Source organism: Conger conger, chromosome 2 (assembly GCF_963514075.1).
Source record: "Conger conger chromosome 2, fConCon1.1, whole genome shotgun sequence".
NCBI lineage: Eukaryota > Metazoa > Chordata > Actinopteri > Anguilliformes > Congridae > Conger > Conger conger.
The window spans coordinates 68,306,781-68,329,082 of NC_083761.1; the positions used below are offsets into that span (position 1 = coordinate 68,306,781).

General features: G+C 46.5%; 1 protein-coding gene and 1 long non-coding RNA gene across 5 annotated transcripts in view; both read right to left on the reverse strand.

Annotated features, from left to right (window-relative positions):
* LOC133118119 (SEC14-like protein 1) overlaps positions 1-13,912 on the reverse strand; it is a 32,341-nt gene extending 18,429 nt beyond the window's left edge. Inside the window, exons 1-2 of one of the 2 annotated variants that reach the window (XM_061227881.1) lie at positions 13,554-13,912; positions 11,558-11,650 (exon numbers count right to left, since the gene is read on the reverse strand). In XM_061227881.1, the coding sequence (XP_061083865.1) occupies positions 11,558-11,620 (63 nt within the window). In that variant the 5' untranslated portion in view covers positions 11,621-11,650; positions 13,554-13,912. The remainder of the gene's footprint in view (positions 1-11,557; positions 11,651-13,553) is intronic. The other variant, XM_061227890.1, reaches the window with a different exon arrangement.
* A 1,009-nt stretch (positions 13,913-14,921) lies between these two features.
* On the reverse strand, positions 14,922-17,481 carry LOC133122673 (uncharacterized). Of its 3 annotated transcripts, none has more exons than XR_009708127.1 (4): positions 17,263-17,481; positions 16,288-16,425; positions 15,563-15,699; positions 14,922-15,165 (listed from the first exon to the last, which is right to left on the reverse strand). It is a non-coding gene; the product is annotated as an uncharacterized LOC133122673 (long non-coding RNA). The 3 variants fall into 3 exon arrangements; XR_009708128.1 differs by having other exon boundaries at positions 14,922-15,185; XR_009708126.1 differs by lacking the exon at positions 14,922-15,165 and having other exon boundaries at positions 15,342-15,699.
* Between the last annotated feature and the right edge of the window lie 4,821 nt (positions 17,482-22,302).

Below are 22,302 nucleotides of genomic sequence, written 5' to 3' on the forward strand. Positions count from 1 at the left end.
AGACAACCTATTTTGTGGGAAGAAATGACTAACTTCGTATTTTTACCAGTGACTTGGATTGAATCTGGCGGTTAAAACGCCTGCGCTAGAGCTAAGCGTACTGGCGGTAGTGAGCAACATCTCACAACAAGACCAGGAAGCGAGCTTCAAAATGAAGTGGGTTTCGGCCTCTTAGTCGAAGCAGTGTTCCACATCAGGGCTCTTTCTCTTTTCATAGCTGGGACATCCCAAAGTACACCAGCTAATTTCACTTCTCTACCAGACAACTATAGATTTAGAACCGAACAGGGCTTCAGAACGATGGGTGGTGACCAGTCAGCAGACGAACCTACCAGCCACTCATAAACCGTAGCAGCATTTGGCTGGGGGCTGGAGTTAATTTCACACCCCGCGGGCGGTCACGCACTTCAGCGTTGATGAGAGGAACCGTTTTTATGGCTCACCTGACTCTGCAGAGTAAGCACTGGCCTGTCAGCAGACCTGCTTCTCAAGGTCAGGACGCTCAATGTTTACCACCACACGGCATGGCTTGGGGCACCAGCAAGGAGTCACCCCGTCCCGAATCAATACGGCTTTACAGTAAAGCACAGATCCGTTTCCTGCACAAACCAGGCCTCTGCATCCGGCCGAAACCTGCTGCACACAAACAAGTTTCTATTTGCAAAGCCAGTCCCTCCAGGAATATATCCTGACCAGGAACTGGAATGCCTCTTTACTGGAATAACATTATTTGACTGGAAGAGAAGAACCTGAACTTCCTTCGGCACCCGGTTCCATGGTCACCATGGTAATAGGACCCAGACTTCCAGAAATAAACCGGAATGTGCAATCATTTCACATTATTTTTGTGTTTTCCCCAGTACCACAGAAACAGAAAAGAACAAACATGACTCACAGTCCTTTAGTCGTCAAGCAGAATTAGAGAAAACAAGCGTTCCCAATAAACCGTGAAACAGCACGAGTACGGACTGTTACGGGGTTATATTTGGGAGATCCCAGCTGTTGTTGCACACCGCGGTCCTGTCTGCGTCATCCATTAACCGCTCTAAACAGCCATAAACATGTACTGTGCAGGTCTTTATTGCGCTTTCCATGATCAAAGGTTTTACCCTGCCGTTATGCCACATATCGTATTTCTATCAATCCATCCTTTATTACGCTCTAATAGACTTTTGTTCAGTTTTATGCTTAGGCCAATGCTGGCAGAAGACCAGTGCAGATAAATGACAGCGCACCAGAGCCGGGGATAAATAACCCCATTACCGCGCTGGTTATGTTGCGTAAGGCGTTTAGCCTGTCGTGATGTCACACTGCCGACTGGCACAGGGCTTCAGCTGCTTCTGGCTACTCCACTGTGAGGCTCAGAGAAGCAGAGCACTGATCCCAGACCAGTGTCACAGCACAGCATTGCCACAGCCTGCAACTGGGCTGGTGTGATCAGCAGCACAGTGCAGCACACTTATCTTATGCACAACAACTCAACACTCCCAAACATGACATGTACTAAACTCACAAAACACACACACACACACACACACATACACACACACACACACTAGCACAGAGTGCACACACACACACACACACACACACACACAATCACCTCATCACAACCAAACATGACATGCACTACAGTGCACTCACAAAACACACACACCAGCACACACACACACCCACACACACACACACAAACACACACACAAACACACACACACACACACACACACACACACACACACACACACACACACACACAGGGCAGCTGTGTGTACTGAAGTCACGCTGCTTGTCATGCCTGCACACATCATCCTCACGCTAATTAAGTCAGCTCCCATGAATCAGGGCTCCCTGGCTGGGCCTCTGCAGCCTGAGGTAAAGCAGGCCCACACCAGACTCAGTTACCACCACACACAGCTGTCCACACACCCACAATGCAACGCAGTCGTCGGTACAATGTAATCCACAAATTATCATCAATACAGGGTGACGACAACACAGCATTACATGACAAATGCACTGCATGTATTCAGTATTCAAAGCACTTTACAACTAATGCCCCTCATTCACCCCCACACACACACACACAGACACAGACACACAGACACACAAACCAACGATGAAAGCCTGCAATGCATGGCACCAACCAGCTCGTCAGGAGCAACTGGGGGTTAGGAGTCTCGCTCAGGAATACTTCGACACACCCAGGGCAGACCACTGCCCGACGACCGCTCTGACCTCCTGAGCTAATGTCACAGGATCAACAGAACTGACCTGAAGCTTCCACACACATGAGCGGGCATGTGGGGAACCTCCTCTCGTAGGCCTGAGAAAGCGCACAAAAACACAAACAACCAGTCAGACGGGCCGGGATCAGGGCCTGGCGCAACAAACAACAAACAATCGGCGAGCCGTAATAGTATTTAGCCGCAGAACCGCAACACCTCCACCCAAACGGCCGTGTACGCCGGAGCCACACGCGAGGCGCGGTGGAGAACGGCAGCGTAGTCATTTATTTTGGCAGGAGTCGTGTTATCGGAGGCCAAGCGGCGGTGCTTATTCGACCGAGGGGAGCAGCCCTGGGGACCACTGCGAACACACTCATGCGGTTCCCAGCCAAACGGCATTGTTCAATGTCCCAGCCTGTCTCCCTAGCGTCCAATGACCGAGAAGTGAAGACGTGCCGTAACGGACCGCGTTTAGTAACGCACTGCCTGACAACACCGGCTGTGACGAGCGGCTTCGACAAAACGGGGCCCCTGATATTTACTAGCTGCTCATCAGCCAGATGTTTGCCCGTGACACGGCGAGAAACTAGACCGGGAGACGGAGGAACAGAAGACAGGTCTGAAGGTGCACGACCGCACTTTTCAGGAGCGATGCCGCCCCCACACCTGCCATCGTTACGTAAGCTGCTCTTCAAGGCTCTTCACCCGCAGCGCTGACGCAGAGGTGCATTCTGGGTCCGGTCTGGACTGAAGGGGATTATGGGAAATGAGTACCTGACCGTGCTCTGGAGTGTACCGCTGATGGCGGGTGTTATTAAGTCAAAGCTGACGAGCAGCCTGCACCCACGACTCCAGCAGAGCCAGGATGGGGACCTCGGTGTGGTGTGTGTGTGTGTGTGTGTGTGTGTGTGTGTGTGGGGAGCTGGCCGTGCTGCAGTCTCCCAGCCTTATCTGGAGGTTGTGTAACAGACGCACAGCTCGCAGGAACAGAACATTTTTTGAATCCAAGATAACATACTGTAACGTGTAATTTCTTGTTCCGACTCCAAACACCACAATGTTCGCCGGTGGAACAGGAAGCTATGCCAAGCCTCTCACCAACTGTGGAAAACAAACCTCAGGTGCCCTTTAGAATAACCGTCTCATCAGCCCTGCGAGTCCTCTCTCCCCCATCTCAGCACTAATGCTCTTCTATCAGAAGTGACATTTCGCTCAAAGCAGCCTATTCGAGGTGGAACTCAAAGGCCTGGTCAAATGTTTACCGAGAACACAAAGACAGAGCTGCAGGTTTGTGAATGCGGGTGGCCTGTGACTGACATGTTGACGCTCCCGCCCCGGCTCTGAAGCCACACGTTCGGCTGCCTCTGACGTCAGAGCCCGGGGCCGTGTTTGACGCAGAGAAGCGGCCGAGTCCGGTCGTGTGAGAGAGGCCCTGAGGCTGCCGGCCGAGTCGATGTGTGTAAACTCAGCCGAACAGCCGCGCGGGGCGCTCAGCGGTCACTGTCACACGCCGCCCGCCGCCCGTCGATCGACATCGCGGGGACGATCCCGTTCACAGCGCTGCGGGTCACGTGACCGCAGGGTGCCGCTGTACTGGACGGAGCCGAGGTCAGAACCGGGACGCCGTGGTTACCGGTTCAGTGAAGAAACAGCAGCGTGTGTGTGTGTGTGTGTGTGTGTGTGTGTGTGTGTGTGCGAGCATACGAGCGTGCGTGCATACATGCTCACTGACGTAGGGTGCACTCGATCACCCAGGCCACTGTCACGGTCTGCCTGCACAACCTGATTAGAAACAGACCGCCTTACGTAAGGCCGGAGCTAGCCTTAGCGGGTGCTATAAATGGGAGAGAAAGTGCCATGACTCTTACGGGCAGATAAGGGTGAAATCAGAAGTGTTTCCGCAGCGACGGGGGCGCGGGGGAGATTTCGGGAGGTGAACCAGCAGAGCGCTTTCGCAGGACCCCGGCTCCACAGCGATACCGCCTCGTTAAAAAGCGCGGCTCTGCATTTTTAATCGGCGCCCTGAGCCGTACAGGGCCCGGCGCATTAACAAAGCCTCTCTACCTCTCCTCACATTTCCCCTCATCCCTCCATCGCCCCCGCTCCACCGCGCTCGGGGAAGGATGGAGTTACAGACGGAAAATGCAAAGCCGTGACATTAGTGGAGGGTGTGGAGGTGCAGGCACAGTGCAGGGAGGGAGGGCGGGACCCAGGCTCTATTCAAACTGTGTTTATCCGTGCGGGCGTGTGTCTCCAACACAAACACCTCCCAGCGCCGGCGGTTCCAGGATATGTATCCAACAACAGGACAGCAGTACAGGGTACATCTGTGTCCTCGGGGCTGTGTGCTGGAGCCTGCTCCTCTGCCCTGCGTAACGAGAACGCCACGCTCGTGATTCGGGGCGATGTGGAGAGAAGCAGGGGAGAGATGTTGTGGCCGAAAATAAAATACCGACGGCGCGCGGCGCTGCTGGGCACGTGAGCGAGCCAGCTTGAGGGAGCGGGAGCGGGAGGTTTCGGCTGAATGGCTTCCTGAAAAGCGCTGGAAAGTTACAGCTCTCGACGGCTGCCCACCCCCCCCCGGGCTCTCACTAGGGGCACTGTGGGGGCAGCTGCGTCTGCAGGAGAACTCACAGGGGACAGAGGAGAGGGAGAGGGAGAGGGAGAGGGAGAGGGGGGGGGGTTGGGGCCGGGGCCAGGGAGAGCGGAGAGCCCATCTGTCAGCCGTCGCACGCTCAGGCCGATCAAAACAGGAAGTGCCACGCCGCGAGCAGACGTTCCGCTTCCTCAGTCTGCTGAGGAGCTGTTCCTCTCTCCCCCCCCCCCCCCCCCCCCCCCGCACAGCCCCCCTCTCTCTCTCTTCTCCTGACCCGTCCCTGCCACCACGGAGCCCAGCACTCTGCTGTTCCTCTCTCTCTCTCCCCCTGACCCGTCCCTGCCACCACAGAGCCCAGCACTCTGCTGTTCCTCTCTCTCTCCCCCTGACCCATCCCTGCCACCACGGAGCCCAGCACTCTGCTGTTCCTCTCTCTCTCTCCCTGACCCATCCCTGCCACCACAGAGCCCAGCACTCTGCTGTTCCTCTCTCTCTCCCCCTGACCCATCCCTGCCACCACGGAGCCCAGCACTCTGCTGTTCCTCTCTCTCTCTCCCTGACCCATCCCTGCCACCACAGAGCCCAGCACTCTGCGTTTCAGCTGCTGCGTGCCTCTCCATGCCTGGGCTTTTCAGCTGCGGAGGAGCTGATGTGCTTACTGTGCAAAAGCGCCAACTGACAACCCTGACGCTGCGAAAAATCTCTGCCGCCGAAAACATGCCACCGCTCTTCCGCACCGATAATTATCCCAGAAACGCTGTCGCAAGAGAGAAGAGATAACAGTCAGCAACCATGTACAACACCGTGTACCCGGTTTCTGCTGAATGGCTGAAGCTGACCAGGTGTGGGCTTGGTTGGGAGACCTCCTCTGATAACTGCTGGAAGGTGTTTTGCTGAGCCAGTAGTTCCCTCTGGTCAAATAAACCAACAGCAATGGTGACTGCTGTGGGGAAACGCCGCCTTTTAGAGGAGATGATAAACCTGACTGGGGTCCTGACTGTGGTTGTTAAAGGTCCCATGACGCTTATTGCAAAGTGTAGGAGGTTCCTCAACCTGCACCTCTACCTGGCTCTCTCAACTCCCTTATCTCCATCAAAAATCTCTCCCTCCTCAGCTGGTGTGTGGTGAACATTCATCCACAAAATGGCCACCGTGCATCAGCCAGGTGGGAGCAGGTGGTGGTTGAGGCAAGTTTGCCCCCCATCACTGTAAAGCATCATGTTCTCAGAAAAGGTAAGTGTGTTCTGTGATTCTGCACAGCCCTTTTGCCGCAGAGGCAACACCACAAATGAACCGAAGGGGGAGGGAAGAGGAGAGGCACGGGTAATGACAGGTTGCGTCTTGTTTCGCGTATGTGTGTATGGGGGCGGATTATGTAACATACTGTAAGCACAGCCATGGTGGATATTTTTCCCTGCTAAACTGAAATGTGATTGGATAGATTCAGTGGCTTGATGTACATGTTCAACAGGGCGGGTGAGATTTCCATAGCCAACCCAGTGTCAGTGGCCATGAGCCAGGAACACTGAGCTCAGATTTCCACCATCTTATCATTTCACTTGCAAAATGCATCTTAAAAAAATCTCTATTCAGCCTGATAAAGGTTCCTGACTAATGCTGACATTTGCATGAGACACAAGGCTGGTTTGAGGGCCAAGATTTACAGCGTTGTTTCAGAGATAAATCCCAAACAACTAACCTCTGGCCATCGTGACCGGAGTGATGAGCATGTGATGGGTTATACAAGGCCTGAAATTGGACACAAACTCTGCTCAAAGCAATAAAGGGAGAACCTGTTGAGAACAATTCACGACTGGAACAGCAAAGATCTGTGAGAAAAAAGGGGGGGGGGCAGGGATATGCAAGCCCCATCAACTGCTGCTCACGCAAACACCTCCAGCAGGGGCGTGCATTGACAAGCAACTGACAGGCACAACCGTTTCTAACCGGCAGCCATCCCAAGAATGTGCAAGGAGGAAGGAATGTCGGGTGTGTAGCCCTGTGGGGGGGGGGGCAGTGCCAATTGGCTGTGCTGGTTCAACGGATTTACATTCCCAATTTCAACGGACTAAACAACCGACTTCTGAGGAACATCAGCACGACGGCGGCCCTGAGCACTCCTTACGTAACAGCTCTCTTCCACAGAAGGGCTATTCTTCAGCTATGCTGCTCTTCCTGTGAAAACTGGTTGATGTTAAGTGTGGGCTGCCCTTGTGTCTGCAAAAGACCCCACTGATGCTGCTGGTCTTCCTTTTCTGGTTTGCAACTGGTTTTCAGAAGAGAGGCACCATCATTTGATGTGCTAATCTGGTATTGTCGCAATTGAAAATTCTGGAATGGGGAGTTCAATTCTCCCAGACCTTTCTGCACAATAATTTGACAGCACCACATTCTGATGCCTTCTCATTGTCCAGGACAAAGAGAGATAATATTAAGAGGGAACTTGATTAAGGTTTGTAGACACAGTTTAGTACAGCTACAGAAACCAATGGAGGGACTTTGAAAGCAAAGAATCGAAAGCTCGCCCACATTCTCGGGGCCCAGATGATATTTCAGACGAGGGGAACTCCCTGCTCTCAGCACATCCGGGACAGTGCATCTTTACCTACTTACCTTCAGCTCCAGAAAATGGCACCCTCCCTAAAGAGCACTTGGCCTGATAACTATGAGGCTTACAAACAGGCCTACACGGAGAACTGCAGTCAAAACATGACTGAAACCCACAATGATCTTGCAGTTGTGGAGTATTACTGCATGTAGGTCACAAACAGAGTTCTACCATACAGGAAAGCTGGAGATCATCATTCCCCAAAAGCCAGGAGCCGGTGAAGGGCAATTAGCTGTATAATGGAGTTACGGTGTCATGCCTCGAGTCAAGTCCATTTCTGCGCCAGTACCCGCCCTCCTCTGGGATATGAGCAGATTAACTGAAGGCCCCAGCTCAATCCCAGCCCCTCTACTCTCTAAAGGGAGGGGGTCCAGCACCGTTTACTGTAGGGGCCCCGTCTGCCTGCCCAGAATTCCAGTCAGGATCTGTCGTTAGGTGAGCGTGAGGGATTCCAGTCAGGATCTGTCGTTAGGGTGAGGGTGAGGGCTGTTTTTTCTTAATCCAGCTTCGCTCCGCTTACTTGCTGCCCGCAGCATCAGACGCAATATATTTTAATCTGACGCATCCGGCCAAACGCAAGTCATCGCGGCTGAAACCGCGTTAAGCTGGGAAATATCTGATCAGAGCGTTCCTGGAAAAAGACCCATTTCTGGCAGCAGAGCTTAAGAGTGTGAGAGACTGACACGGTGCAGGATAGGAGCGCCGTGTTTCCTGGGTCTGGAGAGCGGCACGAGCCCTGCGGATCCGGTGGACTTTGACCAGGATCCCACGCCACTTTGCCGTCTGCAGCGAGACGTCTTTTGTCCCGGCAGACTCCCTGACGTCCTACTTAAAGGTCAATCTAAAGTTACGGTTTTAACTCCTTTCTCTCACACTGGAGAAGGGACAACCTTCAACCTGAAACAACAAAGACAGGGGCGAGCACAACATTCCCGATATCCCCAGAGACACAGCCTCTACGAGCTGCACGGCCGGTAGCATTGTAACAGCACTATCAACTCGATTTCCTGTTATTGGAGCACAACTGGGACACTCCAGGCGGTTATGGCAACGCCGGCAGTAGCAGCTATTGTCGTCTTGTTTTTTTCCCCCCGGCCAACACAGAAACAACACAGGTTTCCAGCGCACGCTCACTGTTCCAGCGGTGCGCTGAGGTTTGGAAACATGTAGCGGTGTTGTTTACAGCCGGGAGGAAACGATAATGCACCCTCGCCACCCAAAGTCCGGTGCGTATCCAAACATGGGAGCCCGGTCTGACAGACATGCCATGTCAGCTCGGCTGAGCGTGCTAAAGAGGAAGTGGCCATTTCCTATTGCTGTACAGCACTTAATGTTTTTGCATTTCCAAACATACAAAAGGCCTGTGTATTTCACCACTTGGGCGAGTGCCATATGCAACCTTCCTATGACTTTGTTGTATGTCGCTCTGGATAAGAGCGTCTGCTGAATGCTTTGTAATGTAATGTAATGTCATTTAATGTAATGCATGTCAGGACATTTCATAAGGAATCAAACAACTCTGCTTTACACCCACAGCACTGCCAGTTTCTATCTGCCACACTTTTAATCTACTCCTTCTATCACAGGAAAACCCTATGATAAGATACACACAGACTTTTACTTTTGAACTAAAGAAACTGTAGAACTACCATGAGTACAGGACAAAAGACCAAACTCCCCTCAAGGTATACACAAACACAGGACAAACCGGGGTTTGAAAAATATTTGACATTCTCCACAAGAATGTAATGGCAAGCAGAGGAAGACAGTTGCTTTCTAAAGAGAGAAAATGGAGACGCATTCTGCTCATTGTGCAAACTGCTGACGTTGCAATTCAGGAACTATGAATGCCTTTTCCAGGGAACAACTCTCTGGTAATTCGTATGCAATAAAAGTCAAACAACGAGGAGAAGAAAATGAACAATGAAAACACAATGAAAACAAAAATAAATTGTACCAACCCATGCACTCACCAGCTAAGCCCTAAGTATGCACACACACAAACACACTTCAGACATACACTCAATGCGCACTTTATTAAACGTATTATTTGCCCGCAGAACTGTTCCTCACTGGATGTTTTTCTGTTTTTATATTTAGTCTGAAAAACAGCTGAACCTCTTGACCATATATGCATGCTTGTATGTATTCTGTAGCTGCCACATGATTGACTGATTAAATATTTGCATTAACAAGTTGGTGTACAAGTCTACCTAACGAAGTGCTGACAGAGTGTATGGGGGACTGTATTGTCATTCAGTCATTAACCTCAGCTCTGAGGCAATCCTCAGGTCGCCATGCCTGTATGCGGACTGGTCAGCATGTTGTGCAACAGGGAGCGGACACAAATAAGATCCACACACCAGGCAGAGGATGCAAACCAATGCCTCACTGAGCCTCACGCCCCTCCTCCCTGTGGCTGCCGTAACATGGCCTCATTCCAGCCAGACCAAGCAACACCTCTACCATTCAGGCCTCCTGCAATGTGGGCTATTCTACACCCCAGTCCTCCTGCAATGTGGGCTATTCTACACCCCAGTCCTGCTGCAATGTGGGCTATTCTACACCCCAGTCCTCCTGCGATGTGGGCTATTCTACACCCCAGTCCTCCTGCGATGTGGGCTATTCTACACCCCAGACCTCCTGCGATGTAGGCTATTCTAGATCCCAGTCAAAGGAGCACCAACACAAAGCAAAGCATCTTAACTAACAGTGTACTTATAGTTCATGTCCCCCCGGAACTGACCCAAACCGAAGGTAAAAGAACCTAAGAACCACATAACGGCAGGAGAAATAACACAATGGCAGTATCACAGGTCTGCTTTCCCAGGGGAGAGTGTGGCTGAGATATTAGCACATCGATACAAGGTTCTTAGGCAGTCTGCCTTCCCCGCTAATATCTGGGATGAGTACAGCCCGTGGTTTTTACTGAACCAAACCAAGGAAAAACAGCGCTGCTAATGTTTTTCTGCAACAAGGACGTGGTGAAAAACCCTAGCCGAGCCCAGCGGAGGGCTTCATTAGGCTGAAAGGGGTATGGAAATGCCTTTTACACAATGGCCCCCAGCTCCTGAGGAATGCCCCACTTTTCACCATCCGCACAGCAGCTGGAACAGGGGCTGCAGATAAGTGCACACAGACCCTCCTCCCCCATCCGCAGGCCGAGAGCGCAGGAGGGCCGAGAAGGGGGCCCTTATCGCGATATAAACCCGGCCTCTCCGCGGCAGAGGCACCCCAGCTCACGGTCACTAAAAGCCTGGAGTGCTGAATTTTTTACAGTGCAAATGGCCCATCAGCACTGCAGCGCTGAGAGCCGTGTAAAACATGGCGCGGCTTCTCATTCCGTATTAACACATGCAGAGTTCAGGGAGGGAGCGCGCGGTAGAGAACGAAGGCCTCCCAGCTGTCCCGCTGTAAGAGCCTGCCTTTTACATAATGCAATGTGCAGAACGGACAGGCAGCACAGCGTAATGGGCGGAATACATACATGCTAAAGAATGTGCTCTGGTTACAGATATTATGGCCAGAACACCAAGTTCTGATATAACCAGCGTACGGACACCGTGTTCTGATATAACAAGCGTACGGACAGGAGAAAACTGAATGCCGACAGTCGAGCGTAATCTTTCACAGAATGCCTTTCCCTGGATTACCGCCAGAGAAAGTGTGTCCAGCAGGCCGAAACGTCAAATTCACAAATTAACAAACCTGCCCCCTCCCAAAAAAATAATAAACAATAAAATAAAAATGTGTACTATGCTTTGATTTCATCAGACAAGCAACCGTAATCAAGTGTAGTGGAATTTGCAAAATGAGGTGAACTGGAGGTTCCTATATCCTCTAATCATCTGTGACTGCCCAGGTATAAAGAAGGGTGAAAACAAATGCTTGTATTTCTCTCCATAATCATGAAATAAAGCTAGAGCAAGATTGAAGTCTGAATTATTGTGGCCTGAATTATTATGAACTGAATTATTCCTCGACATCAACTAAACACACATGCATGCGTGCACACACGCACGCACATGCATGCATGCACACACGCACACACACACACACACACACACACACACACACACTACACACACAATAAACAGTTAAAGCAGGGATGAGCAACAGAACACTCACCGCCATCACCAGCTCGAAGGGGTGCTTGTAGACCCGAACAGGGGACTGATATTTCTGCACCATGGTGGCAGTCTTTCCAACGGTGCCCACAGGCTGTAAAGGAGAGAAGAGCCTTCAATTAAATCTGACTTTTTATTAAAGTAAGACAATAATGTGATCTGAACTGCCTCAGGCATGTCCACGTCAGGAGTCTGTGATCAGGGTTCAGTTTTCAGTGGTCAAGCAGGGAAGTGGAGATGCAGGAAAGTGCCATACTGTAATCAAATGATTGCAGGATCTTCACTGATAACCACCAGTGTAGTCAAATGCGTGATTAACGCCTCCAACACAAAATATCAAAGCCAAAGATCCTCACCACAGAACCTGCACATATTCCACATATACAACACTGAAAACCTATAGGCAAAATTAGAGCTAGACGAAGGACGCCATTTGAAATAAAATGAGAATCATGTTTATGACCTCTGTTAGAGTAGATTAGTGTCTAATGAAGTGTGGTCCCTGGTGCACATATAGCAGAGTGTAAGCTTGAGCCCGCGTGAGGAATTCCACATCACTACAGAAATTTCTAGGCAGAGCTGTTAGTGGCTCTGCACAGTGTTTTGTTCTCTGGTTTCCTGACAGAACGAACAGAGGTGATGATGAAAACAGAGCTGCTGATTAGAGAAAATAAGAAGATGACGACGAATCCTCAGTTATGCAATTTGCCCAAAAATGTAGCCATTATGTTACATAATGTCCAGGTTAAACCCACTACGGGATTTATCCACCGCTGCTACCCCTGTTCAATTGCGATTCAGTTTGTTTTGACAGTCTTAAGGACAAATGCATGGTTTGTTTACAACATCTATGTTCCGTACAGTATATCCTTAACTGCTTTTTAACATGCTAAGGCTCGCCAAGTAACTGCCCGCAATCCGCCCTCGTTGCATAACTGTGACAGAAAATAAGAATCCTGTTGATTCTAATTTGGCAGCAAGCAGGACTATTTTTTCCTGTACAAATAGGCTATTATTTAACATTCCAAAATTAATTATAATTAATAATCAAGTAATTATGTTGATCTTAATAAAACTGTCGTTCAGTACACAACTCAAATGCGATATTTTGCCAGCAGCTAAAACAACTGGACAAATACTGTGACTCGACCAAAATAGCAAAACATTAAACGAGAAACTGTTATTATCAGTCGAGAAATATACGTTTTTAAACAAACCAAGTACAAAATAATAAACAACCTGGTATCATTCGCCTCAAATTAAAATGAACAGAAAATGGAAAGCGTGTCGTGGAAGTGACTGGGGCCAGTTTGACTTCGCTATTGTTATGAACTCATAAAATGAAACTCAAAACACGGGGAAGCGTTCCCATCATCACATCGGCACGCTTCACGAAACTAACGCAACTTGGTTCGGATAACACACTTCTTATATCGACTGAAAAAGCAAGGCAATTATAATGCAATAGCCTAAAACACATCGTTAACCCACTGAGCTCGACGTATTCGATATAAGCAACAGCTTATCGCTTGGTATCGATTTATTTGAAAATACACCTAGGATACTGTAACGTAGCCTATATATATATATATATATATATATATATATATATATATATATATATATATATATATATAGAGAGAGAGAGAGAGAGAGAGAGAGAGAGAGAGAGAGAGAACAGCTGTTTGGTACTTGTTGCCAACTTCGCTGAGAAAATAGCTAGCTAGCGCTACAATGTTGTACGATACTTAGTCTACCAATTTAAAAATGCTACATTATGGAGCTTTGTTGTGAGACGCTGAAACAATTTTAGCCATTCAGCTACAGTATCCACTAACGTTAGCATGCGTTTCAACCTGGCTAACAAGCTAGCAGAAACATCCATTCCAATTTAAATGATGTTAAATTTAAACGCTAGCTAGCTAACTGGCCACAAGCTAGAGCCGTGATCTAGCTACGGTTACCTATTAATTGTTGAATAGATTTGTTGAACTCACCTTAAATGTTCAAGCTGAATTTCTTTAAAGAAGTTCAGATTGTTGCCTTTGAACCGGTTCGATTATTTTCCTTCAACTCTTTTAGTCATTCCGCGTACATTCTGGTTTCTTCATCGCCGGCTGTCACACACACATATCTCCGGCTCCCAGTCGACAACGGAAGCCTCTTGCCCAAAATAGCCTGCGATGAATAAAGAACCTACTCATATATTTTCGTTTTGAATGACAGTTCGAACGTAGTTGGAATGTCAAGTGAGTGGGATTTTAATATACACATAGGTTTACAGTAACTGTAGCTTATCGAAGTGATGTACAAGAATGGTTTAAAAACAGTCTCCCACCCCCTCTAGTTGACGGATTATTCTCCTCCTCTTCCGTTCTTTCCAATATGGAACGCCCCTACTGACGTGCAGAGTCTCCCATGTAAAAATGCTTTGTGTAAAAAGTGGTCACATGACGTCGCTCGGTCCCAGTGCTAGTGCACATGATCGCGCACATCGCGTGTCATTTTTCCGGAATTTTCTACACAAATTTGCTTGGTGGATAATGCAGAGCTATAGGCCATTTATCCTATATCTTACAGCCTAGAAAATACAACGCTAATAATTTCGAAGAATGCTCTAAAATCGAAGACGAGCTACGAGTTATATGCTCAATTCTATGCTACTGCGCACCTGTGTTTAATAGAGAAAGCCACAGTTCCTGATGGGGTGAAGATAATATTTTTGTACATGAGACAATTAGGTTATTCCTCGAAACAATTTGATGTTGCATCCAAACACTGAAAGAAATGTCCTTTCATGAGCATCAGCTCTAAAAGGTGTAAACCTTTACCTTAACTTTTTTTTTTTTTAAACCTCTTACCCTTTACATTACATTAATGCCATTTGGCAGACTCTCTTATCCAGAGCCACGTACAGTTGATTGGACTAAGCAGGAGACAATCCTCCCCTGGAGCAATGCAGGGTTAAGGGCCTTGCGGGCCTATTGCGGCTACACCGGGATTAAAACCACCGACCTTGCGCGTCCCAGTCATTTACCTTAACCACTACACTACAGGCCGCCCTTGTAGGCTAGAATACATACACAACCGGTAACATCCTTTAATTGCATTACTCAGATATACAAACTCTTTCTTTACCGACATATAGGCAGCCAAGTTCCACTTTTCCTGAACTCAGTTTGGCAAGAGCTTTAGTGCTTGTGGAACTCACATGCATGAGAAATTCAAGTCTGTTACAGACAATTGAATTTGGGACATTGCATTAGGTCTTTACAGGACAGAAAAATATGGCTCTCATGTGCCCCCATCATGCAGTTCATATAAAGCAGGAAACAAAATTCAACCAGTGTTATGAAGACCAGGAGCATGTTTGAATTTTTTTAATTTTCAGTTTTAATGATACATTACCTCCCAACTATTGGTGAGGGCTAAACATGACCCAGTACACCAGCTCATTAAGGCAAATATCAAATCAGCCAAAGCATGCACACATGGCCAAGAGGTTAAATTGTTCAGACCAAACGTCATAACAAGGAAGAAATGTGATCAAATGACTTTGATGGAATGTTTGTTGGTACCAGCGAGGGTGATTGAACATTTCAGAAACTCCTGGGATGTTCATGCAGTCTCTGGAGTCCAGAGAGAAAGGTGCACAGAAAGGGAGGGGAGGGAGAAAAAAAAATAAATAAATAAAACCCACCAAGTGCAATCCCACACAGCAGTCACTTAGTCAACCACAAGAGCAACAGTGTCACCAGAAACTGAAGACAAATGTGTATGCATACTTATAGCAAAACAATGCAGGAAAGAATAACAGTTTATTGAATTACATTAAAGATTTAGTACATAAGGTAAAACTAAATTCTTTAGGTCCAGAAAGTCTAAATGAGAAATGCATTGCCTGAGATAATGGGTTAAGCAGCACAGCCCTCCCACTATACTAATGAACAGTATCATGTACTGCTAAAACAAAGAATTGATTTTAAAGGGAGGACAAGTTACAAACCTGGGTTAATACAGAACACAAAAACCCTATGGCAACAGATTAACTTGTAAAGCCAGTTGACTGAATGGCAGAGAAGCCACGCCAGAGACCCTCCATCTGGCTGGGGCAGACCTCAAGGGAGCAAGATGACCGTTACCCTAAGGCAGAAAGGGAAAGTACAAACTTTAGTCAAATTGAGAATGTGAAAAAGGTCAGTACAGTAATTTCAGTTAAACTGAAGTAGAGCATCTTCAGCATACACCCTAAAGACAGTCAAAATATAATTACAAAGCATTATGGGATTTGTGTGCAGTATTATACATGAACATAACACAGCTGAATCAATGCTCACACCTGCTACTGCCGAGGGGGACTCCAGTACCCACTCTGATATAATCTCGGTCAGATGGGTAGAGCGCCAGCAAACTGCCAGACTGGCTACACAGTAGCTCTTGCCCAGGACCAGAAAAACATAACATGCACATTAAAATTTATTTATTTTTATTTATTTATTTTATTTTTTAAAAAGCTCCCCCACAATTTGGTTTCCAGTAGCACCCAGTTTATCATCAATTCCCATGTGCTATTGAGGAAACTCACAACCCTGCTCCTCAGCAGGAGCCTTGCTCAAACTGTGGTCTCTTTCCGGGTCTCTCGTTCCAAGGCGATGAGGGACACTTGCATGCAATAATCCTCCCACAGAGCCCCCCCACACACAAAATCAATTTTAAACACAAGCTACTTACCAGACATGCCCGTTACAAGACGCAACTGGTGTCCAATACCACCTCACCTACACTTTAGGCATAAGTCACAAGACCTCAAATCGACACATCCAATTCAGCCAATTCCGTCCGGATAGCCAAAGCGCCGAGATAGGACCACTGAAAAAAGGGGGGCGGGGGTTAGTGTTCCTGTTCAATGCCTTGTAGAACACTTACAGTAGTTACAGGCAGAGGAATGATATTTTGGCAGTAGAAGTCACGTCAGTGGTCTAAAATTGATACCGACAGAAGCGTGGCATGAGCACAACCTGAAAGTTCAATGGGAAGTTTGAAACTAAATTTAAGAAACCAGCGCAATTTCAGATTTAAATGGATGCTCCCATTTGAGGTAAGCGCCCCCTTCCGGAGACGTTTCTGGAGGTCCATAAAGCATGCAACCTTCTTGGTGGGTTGCCGATTATACGATTTAACATCAAATTGCAGTACTTCAGGAAATTTAGGGGAAACTAAATCTTGCATTAATTTAACTTGGCATAAAAAAATAAAAAAAAAAAAATAAAAAAAAGTCATAGCAAATTAGTTCAGAACATTTGGTGAGGTAACCAGAAAAGACATACCAACTTCCGCATATTTAAAAATAATTAAATATTGCACAACTTGATAGGTTTCCCTAATATTCGTTAACGTGTTGAGAACATGCTACGTACTTAGCGATCTAATGGACAGGAATTGCTTAGCGAAGATTAAAGGTTATTGTAAAGTACAAGTAGCTAGCAGGCGGGAGCCTCTTGGCGTAGTTTTTGCCGTGTATAAAGGTCAGCCGCACAGTCATCAAGACACAATTAAATTGTCCGTAAAGCAGCGACTAGATGGGTATAATTCAACTTGCAAAATCAGTTCGATGGCTTGACGTTGCCAGATTGCGTGCCAGGCCAAGAAAACTAGCCGGCAGAACACAAAAGATGGCTTCGTGGTTAACAGACTTCTTCCACGTACCTGCCGTTACTTCCGAGTCGTCCATCCCCTACAATACCCGATGTTTTTTTTTTTTTTTTTCAAACGTTGTTTAATGACCAACTGCACATAGTGCCATTAATATTACCCTATCTTATCAAATTGGCTTCGTGGTAATCACAAATAACACCTCCGAAAATCGAACCGTAGACGCTAGCATGCTTGCTCATCCGAACGTGTTCGGTCCTCTTCTTCCGGGTAGTCTGAGATGCAATTTAACTGATGTTCCGACCTATGAGTGAAGGGGATCACAGATGTAACCATTCTGTAATTTAACAGTTCAGTGGGTGTAACTGACGAGCACTCATCAAAAACATTTCAAGAAAATATCCGATGATGAACGCAGGGTTTACCATAATAGTCAAGTGAATCCAGATGTTTTCTCACTTAGCGTTCAGAAGATTTCTAGTCTAATGTAGCCCAACTAGCGGTCTGTTTGCTAGCATCCTTTGTGCTTATTTACGAACAACTAATTAAAGAGTAAACTCGCTATATCTTATGTCTATAACGTTCTAACGTTCAGGTGTAATAGCCTTCAAGCTGATGATAGAAAGGTGACAGGTGATTAATTAATTAATGAATAAAAAAAAAAAAATTAAGTTCACAATTAAATTATTTAATGAAGAATATACACTCACTGAGCACTTCATTACGTATTTCTTAGACTTATTATTTTGGCTTATTGGTGTTCTGCTGCTATAGCCTATCCACTTATGGGTTTGACGCGTTGCATGTTCAGAGATGCTCTTTTTCAATATTTTGCAACCATTCTGTGTTTTACGCCTTTTTATTATTGCCCTTACAATCGACGGTATGTTTAAGCTTTCGTTTTTTGTTTTTTGACCCATTACCAGACTTGTGAAGGATAGTTTCTAGGCTTTTATCATGGTGATGGTGGACAAAGGGATTGTGCATGGTTTTTACCTAATTTCTATACTCTGGTGAAACAGGAAGTGATGTAATGACACAATATAGTTCCTTTAGACTGAAAATAACTAAATTAAGTAAAATTGCATTGCCAATTTCACTGTTTCATTTTATTTACAGTAATTGTTAGGGGTGCCAATACATTTGTTTTCAGAAAAAAAATAGATTACTAAATAAAAAACACTGAAACATGAGAGTATATGGACTGAAATAAAAGTGTGTCATTTATTAACATAACATATAGATTATCCATGTAGTTTATTACGTGCAACCTTTTTCTCCATTTTTATTAAGGGTGCCAATAATTCTGGAGCCCACTGCAGCTGGTATTATTTTTAATAAGATGTAGGAGGAGCAGACTATCGTCATGAGCTTTCCTTCATTTCCTCAGTGTCAAGTTAATTATTCAATAGAATTAAATAGGTATTAATGTGATGCTATTTACTGGATTTATTTTGTATCCATAATAGGTATACATAACCAATTTGTTTTACACATTGAAAGATGAATAAACATTGAATGATGTGGAAACCTGAACTTTGAATAACAAGCAAAGGCATGCCCTTTTAAAGCACAAAGATGAGGCTATCTTATATAAAAATGTATTTGGCATAGAAAATCAATTTCAAACGGAACAAACCAACTGCGCAGATAAAGATGATATTTTATACATGAGCCAGTAGATGGCGGTAGAGGCTTTATTTTTGAGGATTAATTCATCCCCGGTACTGCCGCTGGACAGCCAATGACTGTGTCCTGGGGGATAAACATAATTTCCTCTACAACTATAAAAGCACAGTCTTAAACAAAAACGTTAAGCTTGCCAGTCATCTTTATCTTTACAAAGAATATGTATTTTTGAGGCACAATTTCTCAAGAGGTGTAAGCTGTTCTGTATACTGCTAAGAATAGTGATGATGAAATGAAAAGTGATATTTCCACCATTGGCAAAATGAGCACAAATATTTATCAAAACATGCAGATGACATCAGCGACAAATCCAGCAAGAGTAGGAGTAGTGGATGCTAACATTAGCGAAGGCTTCAAATGAAAATGAAGAATTTAAGCTTGAATGGGAAATGATTCAAATAATTTACACCGGAAAAATGTATATATATGTTTATTAAGCAGTACTTACACTTGCAGGAATTAAATTGCTCAATAATGTTGTTTTATATCAAATATGCTTGTTAATGAATAGTTCAATGAAAGATCATACATATCAGACATCACAGTTTTCAGAAATGATGAGTACGTCCAGAGTCTCAAAACATCCTGCAAAATGGCTGACACATTAGGTCGCCAGCTATATTTTCGGAAAAATGACTTTTGTACAAAGCACACTGTCTGTATCCTTCTCTATCCTACTCTTTATGAGAATAAAACAAGACAAAAAACCGGAAGGGCAATAAGAGAAATAGGTTAAGGTTTAGAGCACATAATTGATGGCCATGCTTCTTTATGTCAAAACTGTTGAAGAGAATATAATGAGAGCTTTGTTTAGCATATCGTGCGGTATGCTATATAGCAGTGAAAACGAATACCATAAAAATAGACAATGCCACAAAAGATAACAATACTTAAGATCAAATAAGCATAAAATCAATAAACTTATAAAAACAAATAACATTTTAGAAGACAAAATAGGGAGTCGGAGTCAGGGCGGCGGACAGAGGAACCAGAAGCAGACTCAAGGGTGAAATGAAAAGAGCAGGCTTTAATGCAGGTCGACAGAACAAGGGTCAGGTCACAGCAAAACAGGGTGATATAGGAATATGCAGTGAGTAATCCAGTCCATGCAGCGAGTCATGGGACAACCGAACAGGGTACTGAGGATCAGGCGGGCGGGCGTAGAAGGGCAGGCGGAGGTCGAAGCCGGGGAGTCAGAAGACAAGGCTGGAGAAGGGTGAGGAAGTGTGCAGAGGATGGTGCGGGGCAGAGAAGGAGGTCCAGGGTGAGCAAGGGTTGGATCTGGGGTACAGCAGAGGAACAGGCAGCTGGCCGGACGGGAAACAAACAAACAAGCTGGGCAAAAGAAACTGGGCAGGTGTTTGGGAAGCAGAGGGTAGACCTATGGGGAAGATGCATACAAGCAGATAACAAACAAAACAAACTAGCACAGAGGACTGAAACAGGCAGGCTTATAAGCCACACAAACGAAGAGACAACGAGGAGCAGGTGAGATGATTAAAAGAGAATAAACACATATATGGTGTGGGGGGGCGGAGACACGCAGCAAGGAGAAAAGGAAAATAAGGACCAGAGCAAGTGCGCAGAAAACACAGAAAATATTGAAATATCTCAGAAAATCCAGCATGAAACCTTCAGGGCATAAAACGTTAAAGCAGTTTATATTCAGTGTGCTTTACTGAATGAGCTGTCACTCTACCTACCCTGGCCTATTGTGGTATATTGATAAATGTATATGGATTGAAAGACAAAACAGTGATGAGCAGGAGCACTCTGTGGAAAAATGCATGCAGCTAGCTAGCCGCCGTTGGTTTTCACTGTGGCCCACAAGCCCAGACTGCCAGAGGACAGCACTACTTACCCTGCTGGAGCAAGATGGCCATAAGCACATGCTTATCTGGGGGAGTCTGGCTCCTCCTGAGGGATGGGGGAATCTGAAAGAAATGGCTCCCTCCCTTCCTGACTCTATGGCTAGTCATGTGCCACCCTGCAGGCTTGTTGGACATGGCCAGGGATCATCTCCAGTGACATGGCCAGGTACCGTCTGTAGTGACATGGCCAGGTACCGTCTGTAGTGACATGGCCAGGTACCGTCTGTAGTGACATGGCCAGGTACCGTCTGTAGTGACATGGCCAGGTACCGTCTGTAGTGACATGGCCAGGTACCGTCTGTAGTGACATGGCCAGGTACCGTCTGTAGTGACATGGCCAGGTACCGTCTGTAGTGACATGGCCAGGGACTGTCTGCAGACTGCACACAGAGAAGCCATCCTCACAGTTGACTGAAACAGCCCAGGGTAATCCAAGCCAAATTAATTTAGATTTTAATGACAGGGTAAAGGCAGACGTACCCTTCAGTCATCAATTAGCTTTTCAACTGCTCATGGATTTTGCCTCTTCTAAAATGGGCATGTTTGCCCGCCTTCAAAATAAACATGCCATAATATCACCCTGAGAAAACTGCAAATGTTACGCTTATAAAATAGCATTTGCTGTCATAGGTATTTATGGTAATGATGTCAATGCGTTTGTGTTTTTGAATATTCTAAAAACGGCAACATTGCCACAAATATTTTTTGTCAAATTGTTAATAAATAGATGGAACAGTTTAATAACGATTGACCGGCAGGACAATGAAGTCGCCAGCATCAAGTCCCGATAATGAGCATGACATTCCTCCTTTCACCCTTTGAGGACACACACACTTCCAAATCATACTGTACGGGAAATCAACCTTTCCTACGGGGGCGTTTTAAAAGAGACCCTTTCTCTGTGACACATGCCTGCATGGAGCGGAGACAGAACAGAGGACCAGAGTTACTGTGCAACACCTACATGCCCCACCTGCCAAAAGGGACCTATACCATTAGGTCCAGAGCCAAATTCCTCTCCTGCTCTAAAACCTAAATAAGGATGTAATCCTCAGGTTTTTTGAACGGGTTCCCAAGTCTGGGCTGCATTGTCTGAAGAGAGACACATTTTGTTTTGTGTGTGTGACAGTGCACTTCTTCCTCTCCTCCTGTTGCCAAGCATGTTGGGGCTCCAATTACTCACCCCCGCCCCCTCCCCAATGTCCGCTCCAAAATGACTTGAACAGTGGAGCCCCTGGCCCGCTGCGGACCGGGGGGGGCGACAGAGGGTGTTTAATTACTGGCTGCATGTCCCCATTTGCCCCCTTGTTGTGCAAGGGCCATAGGAGGTAGAGGGAGGGTGCTGGTGTCTGGTCCAGGGTGATGACATTGTGATAAATGGCTTTCTGTGCTCTGGTTTGGAGAGGATGCTGAGGAGAGAGCCGGGTGAGTGATAATACAACCCCCTCCCTGCACCTCTATCTCCCTCGCTGTTTGAAAAATTTAATACAGTAATCTTCACAAGCGACATGACTCCAGGCTCGGCTTTAAGTGC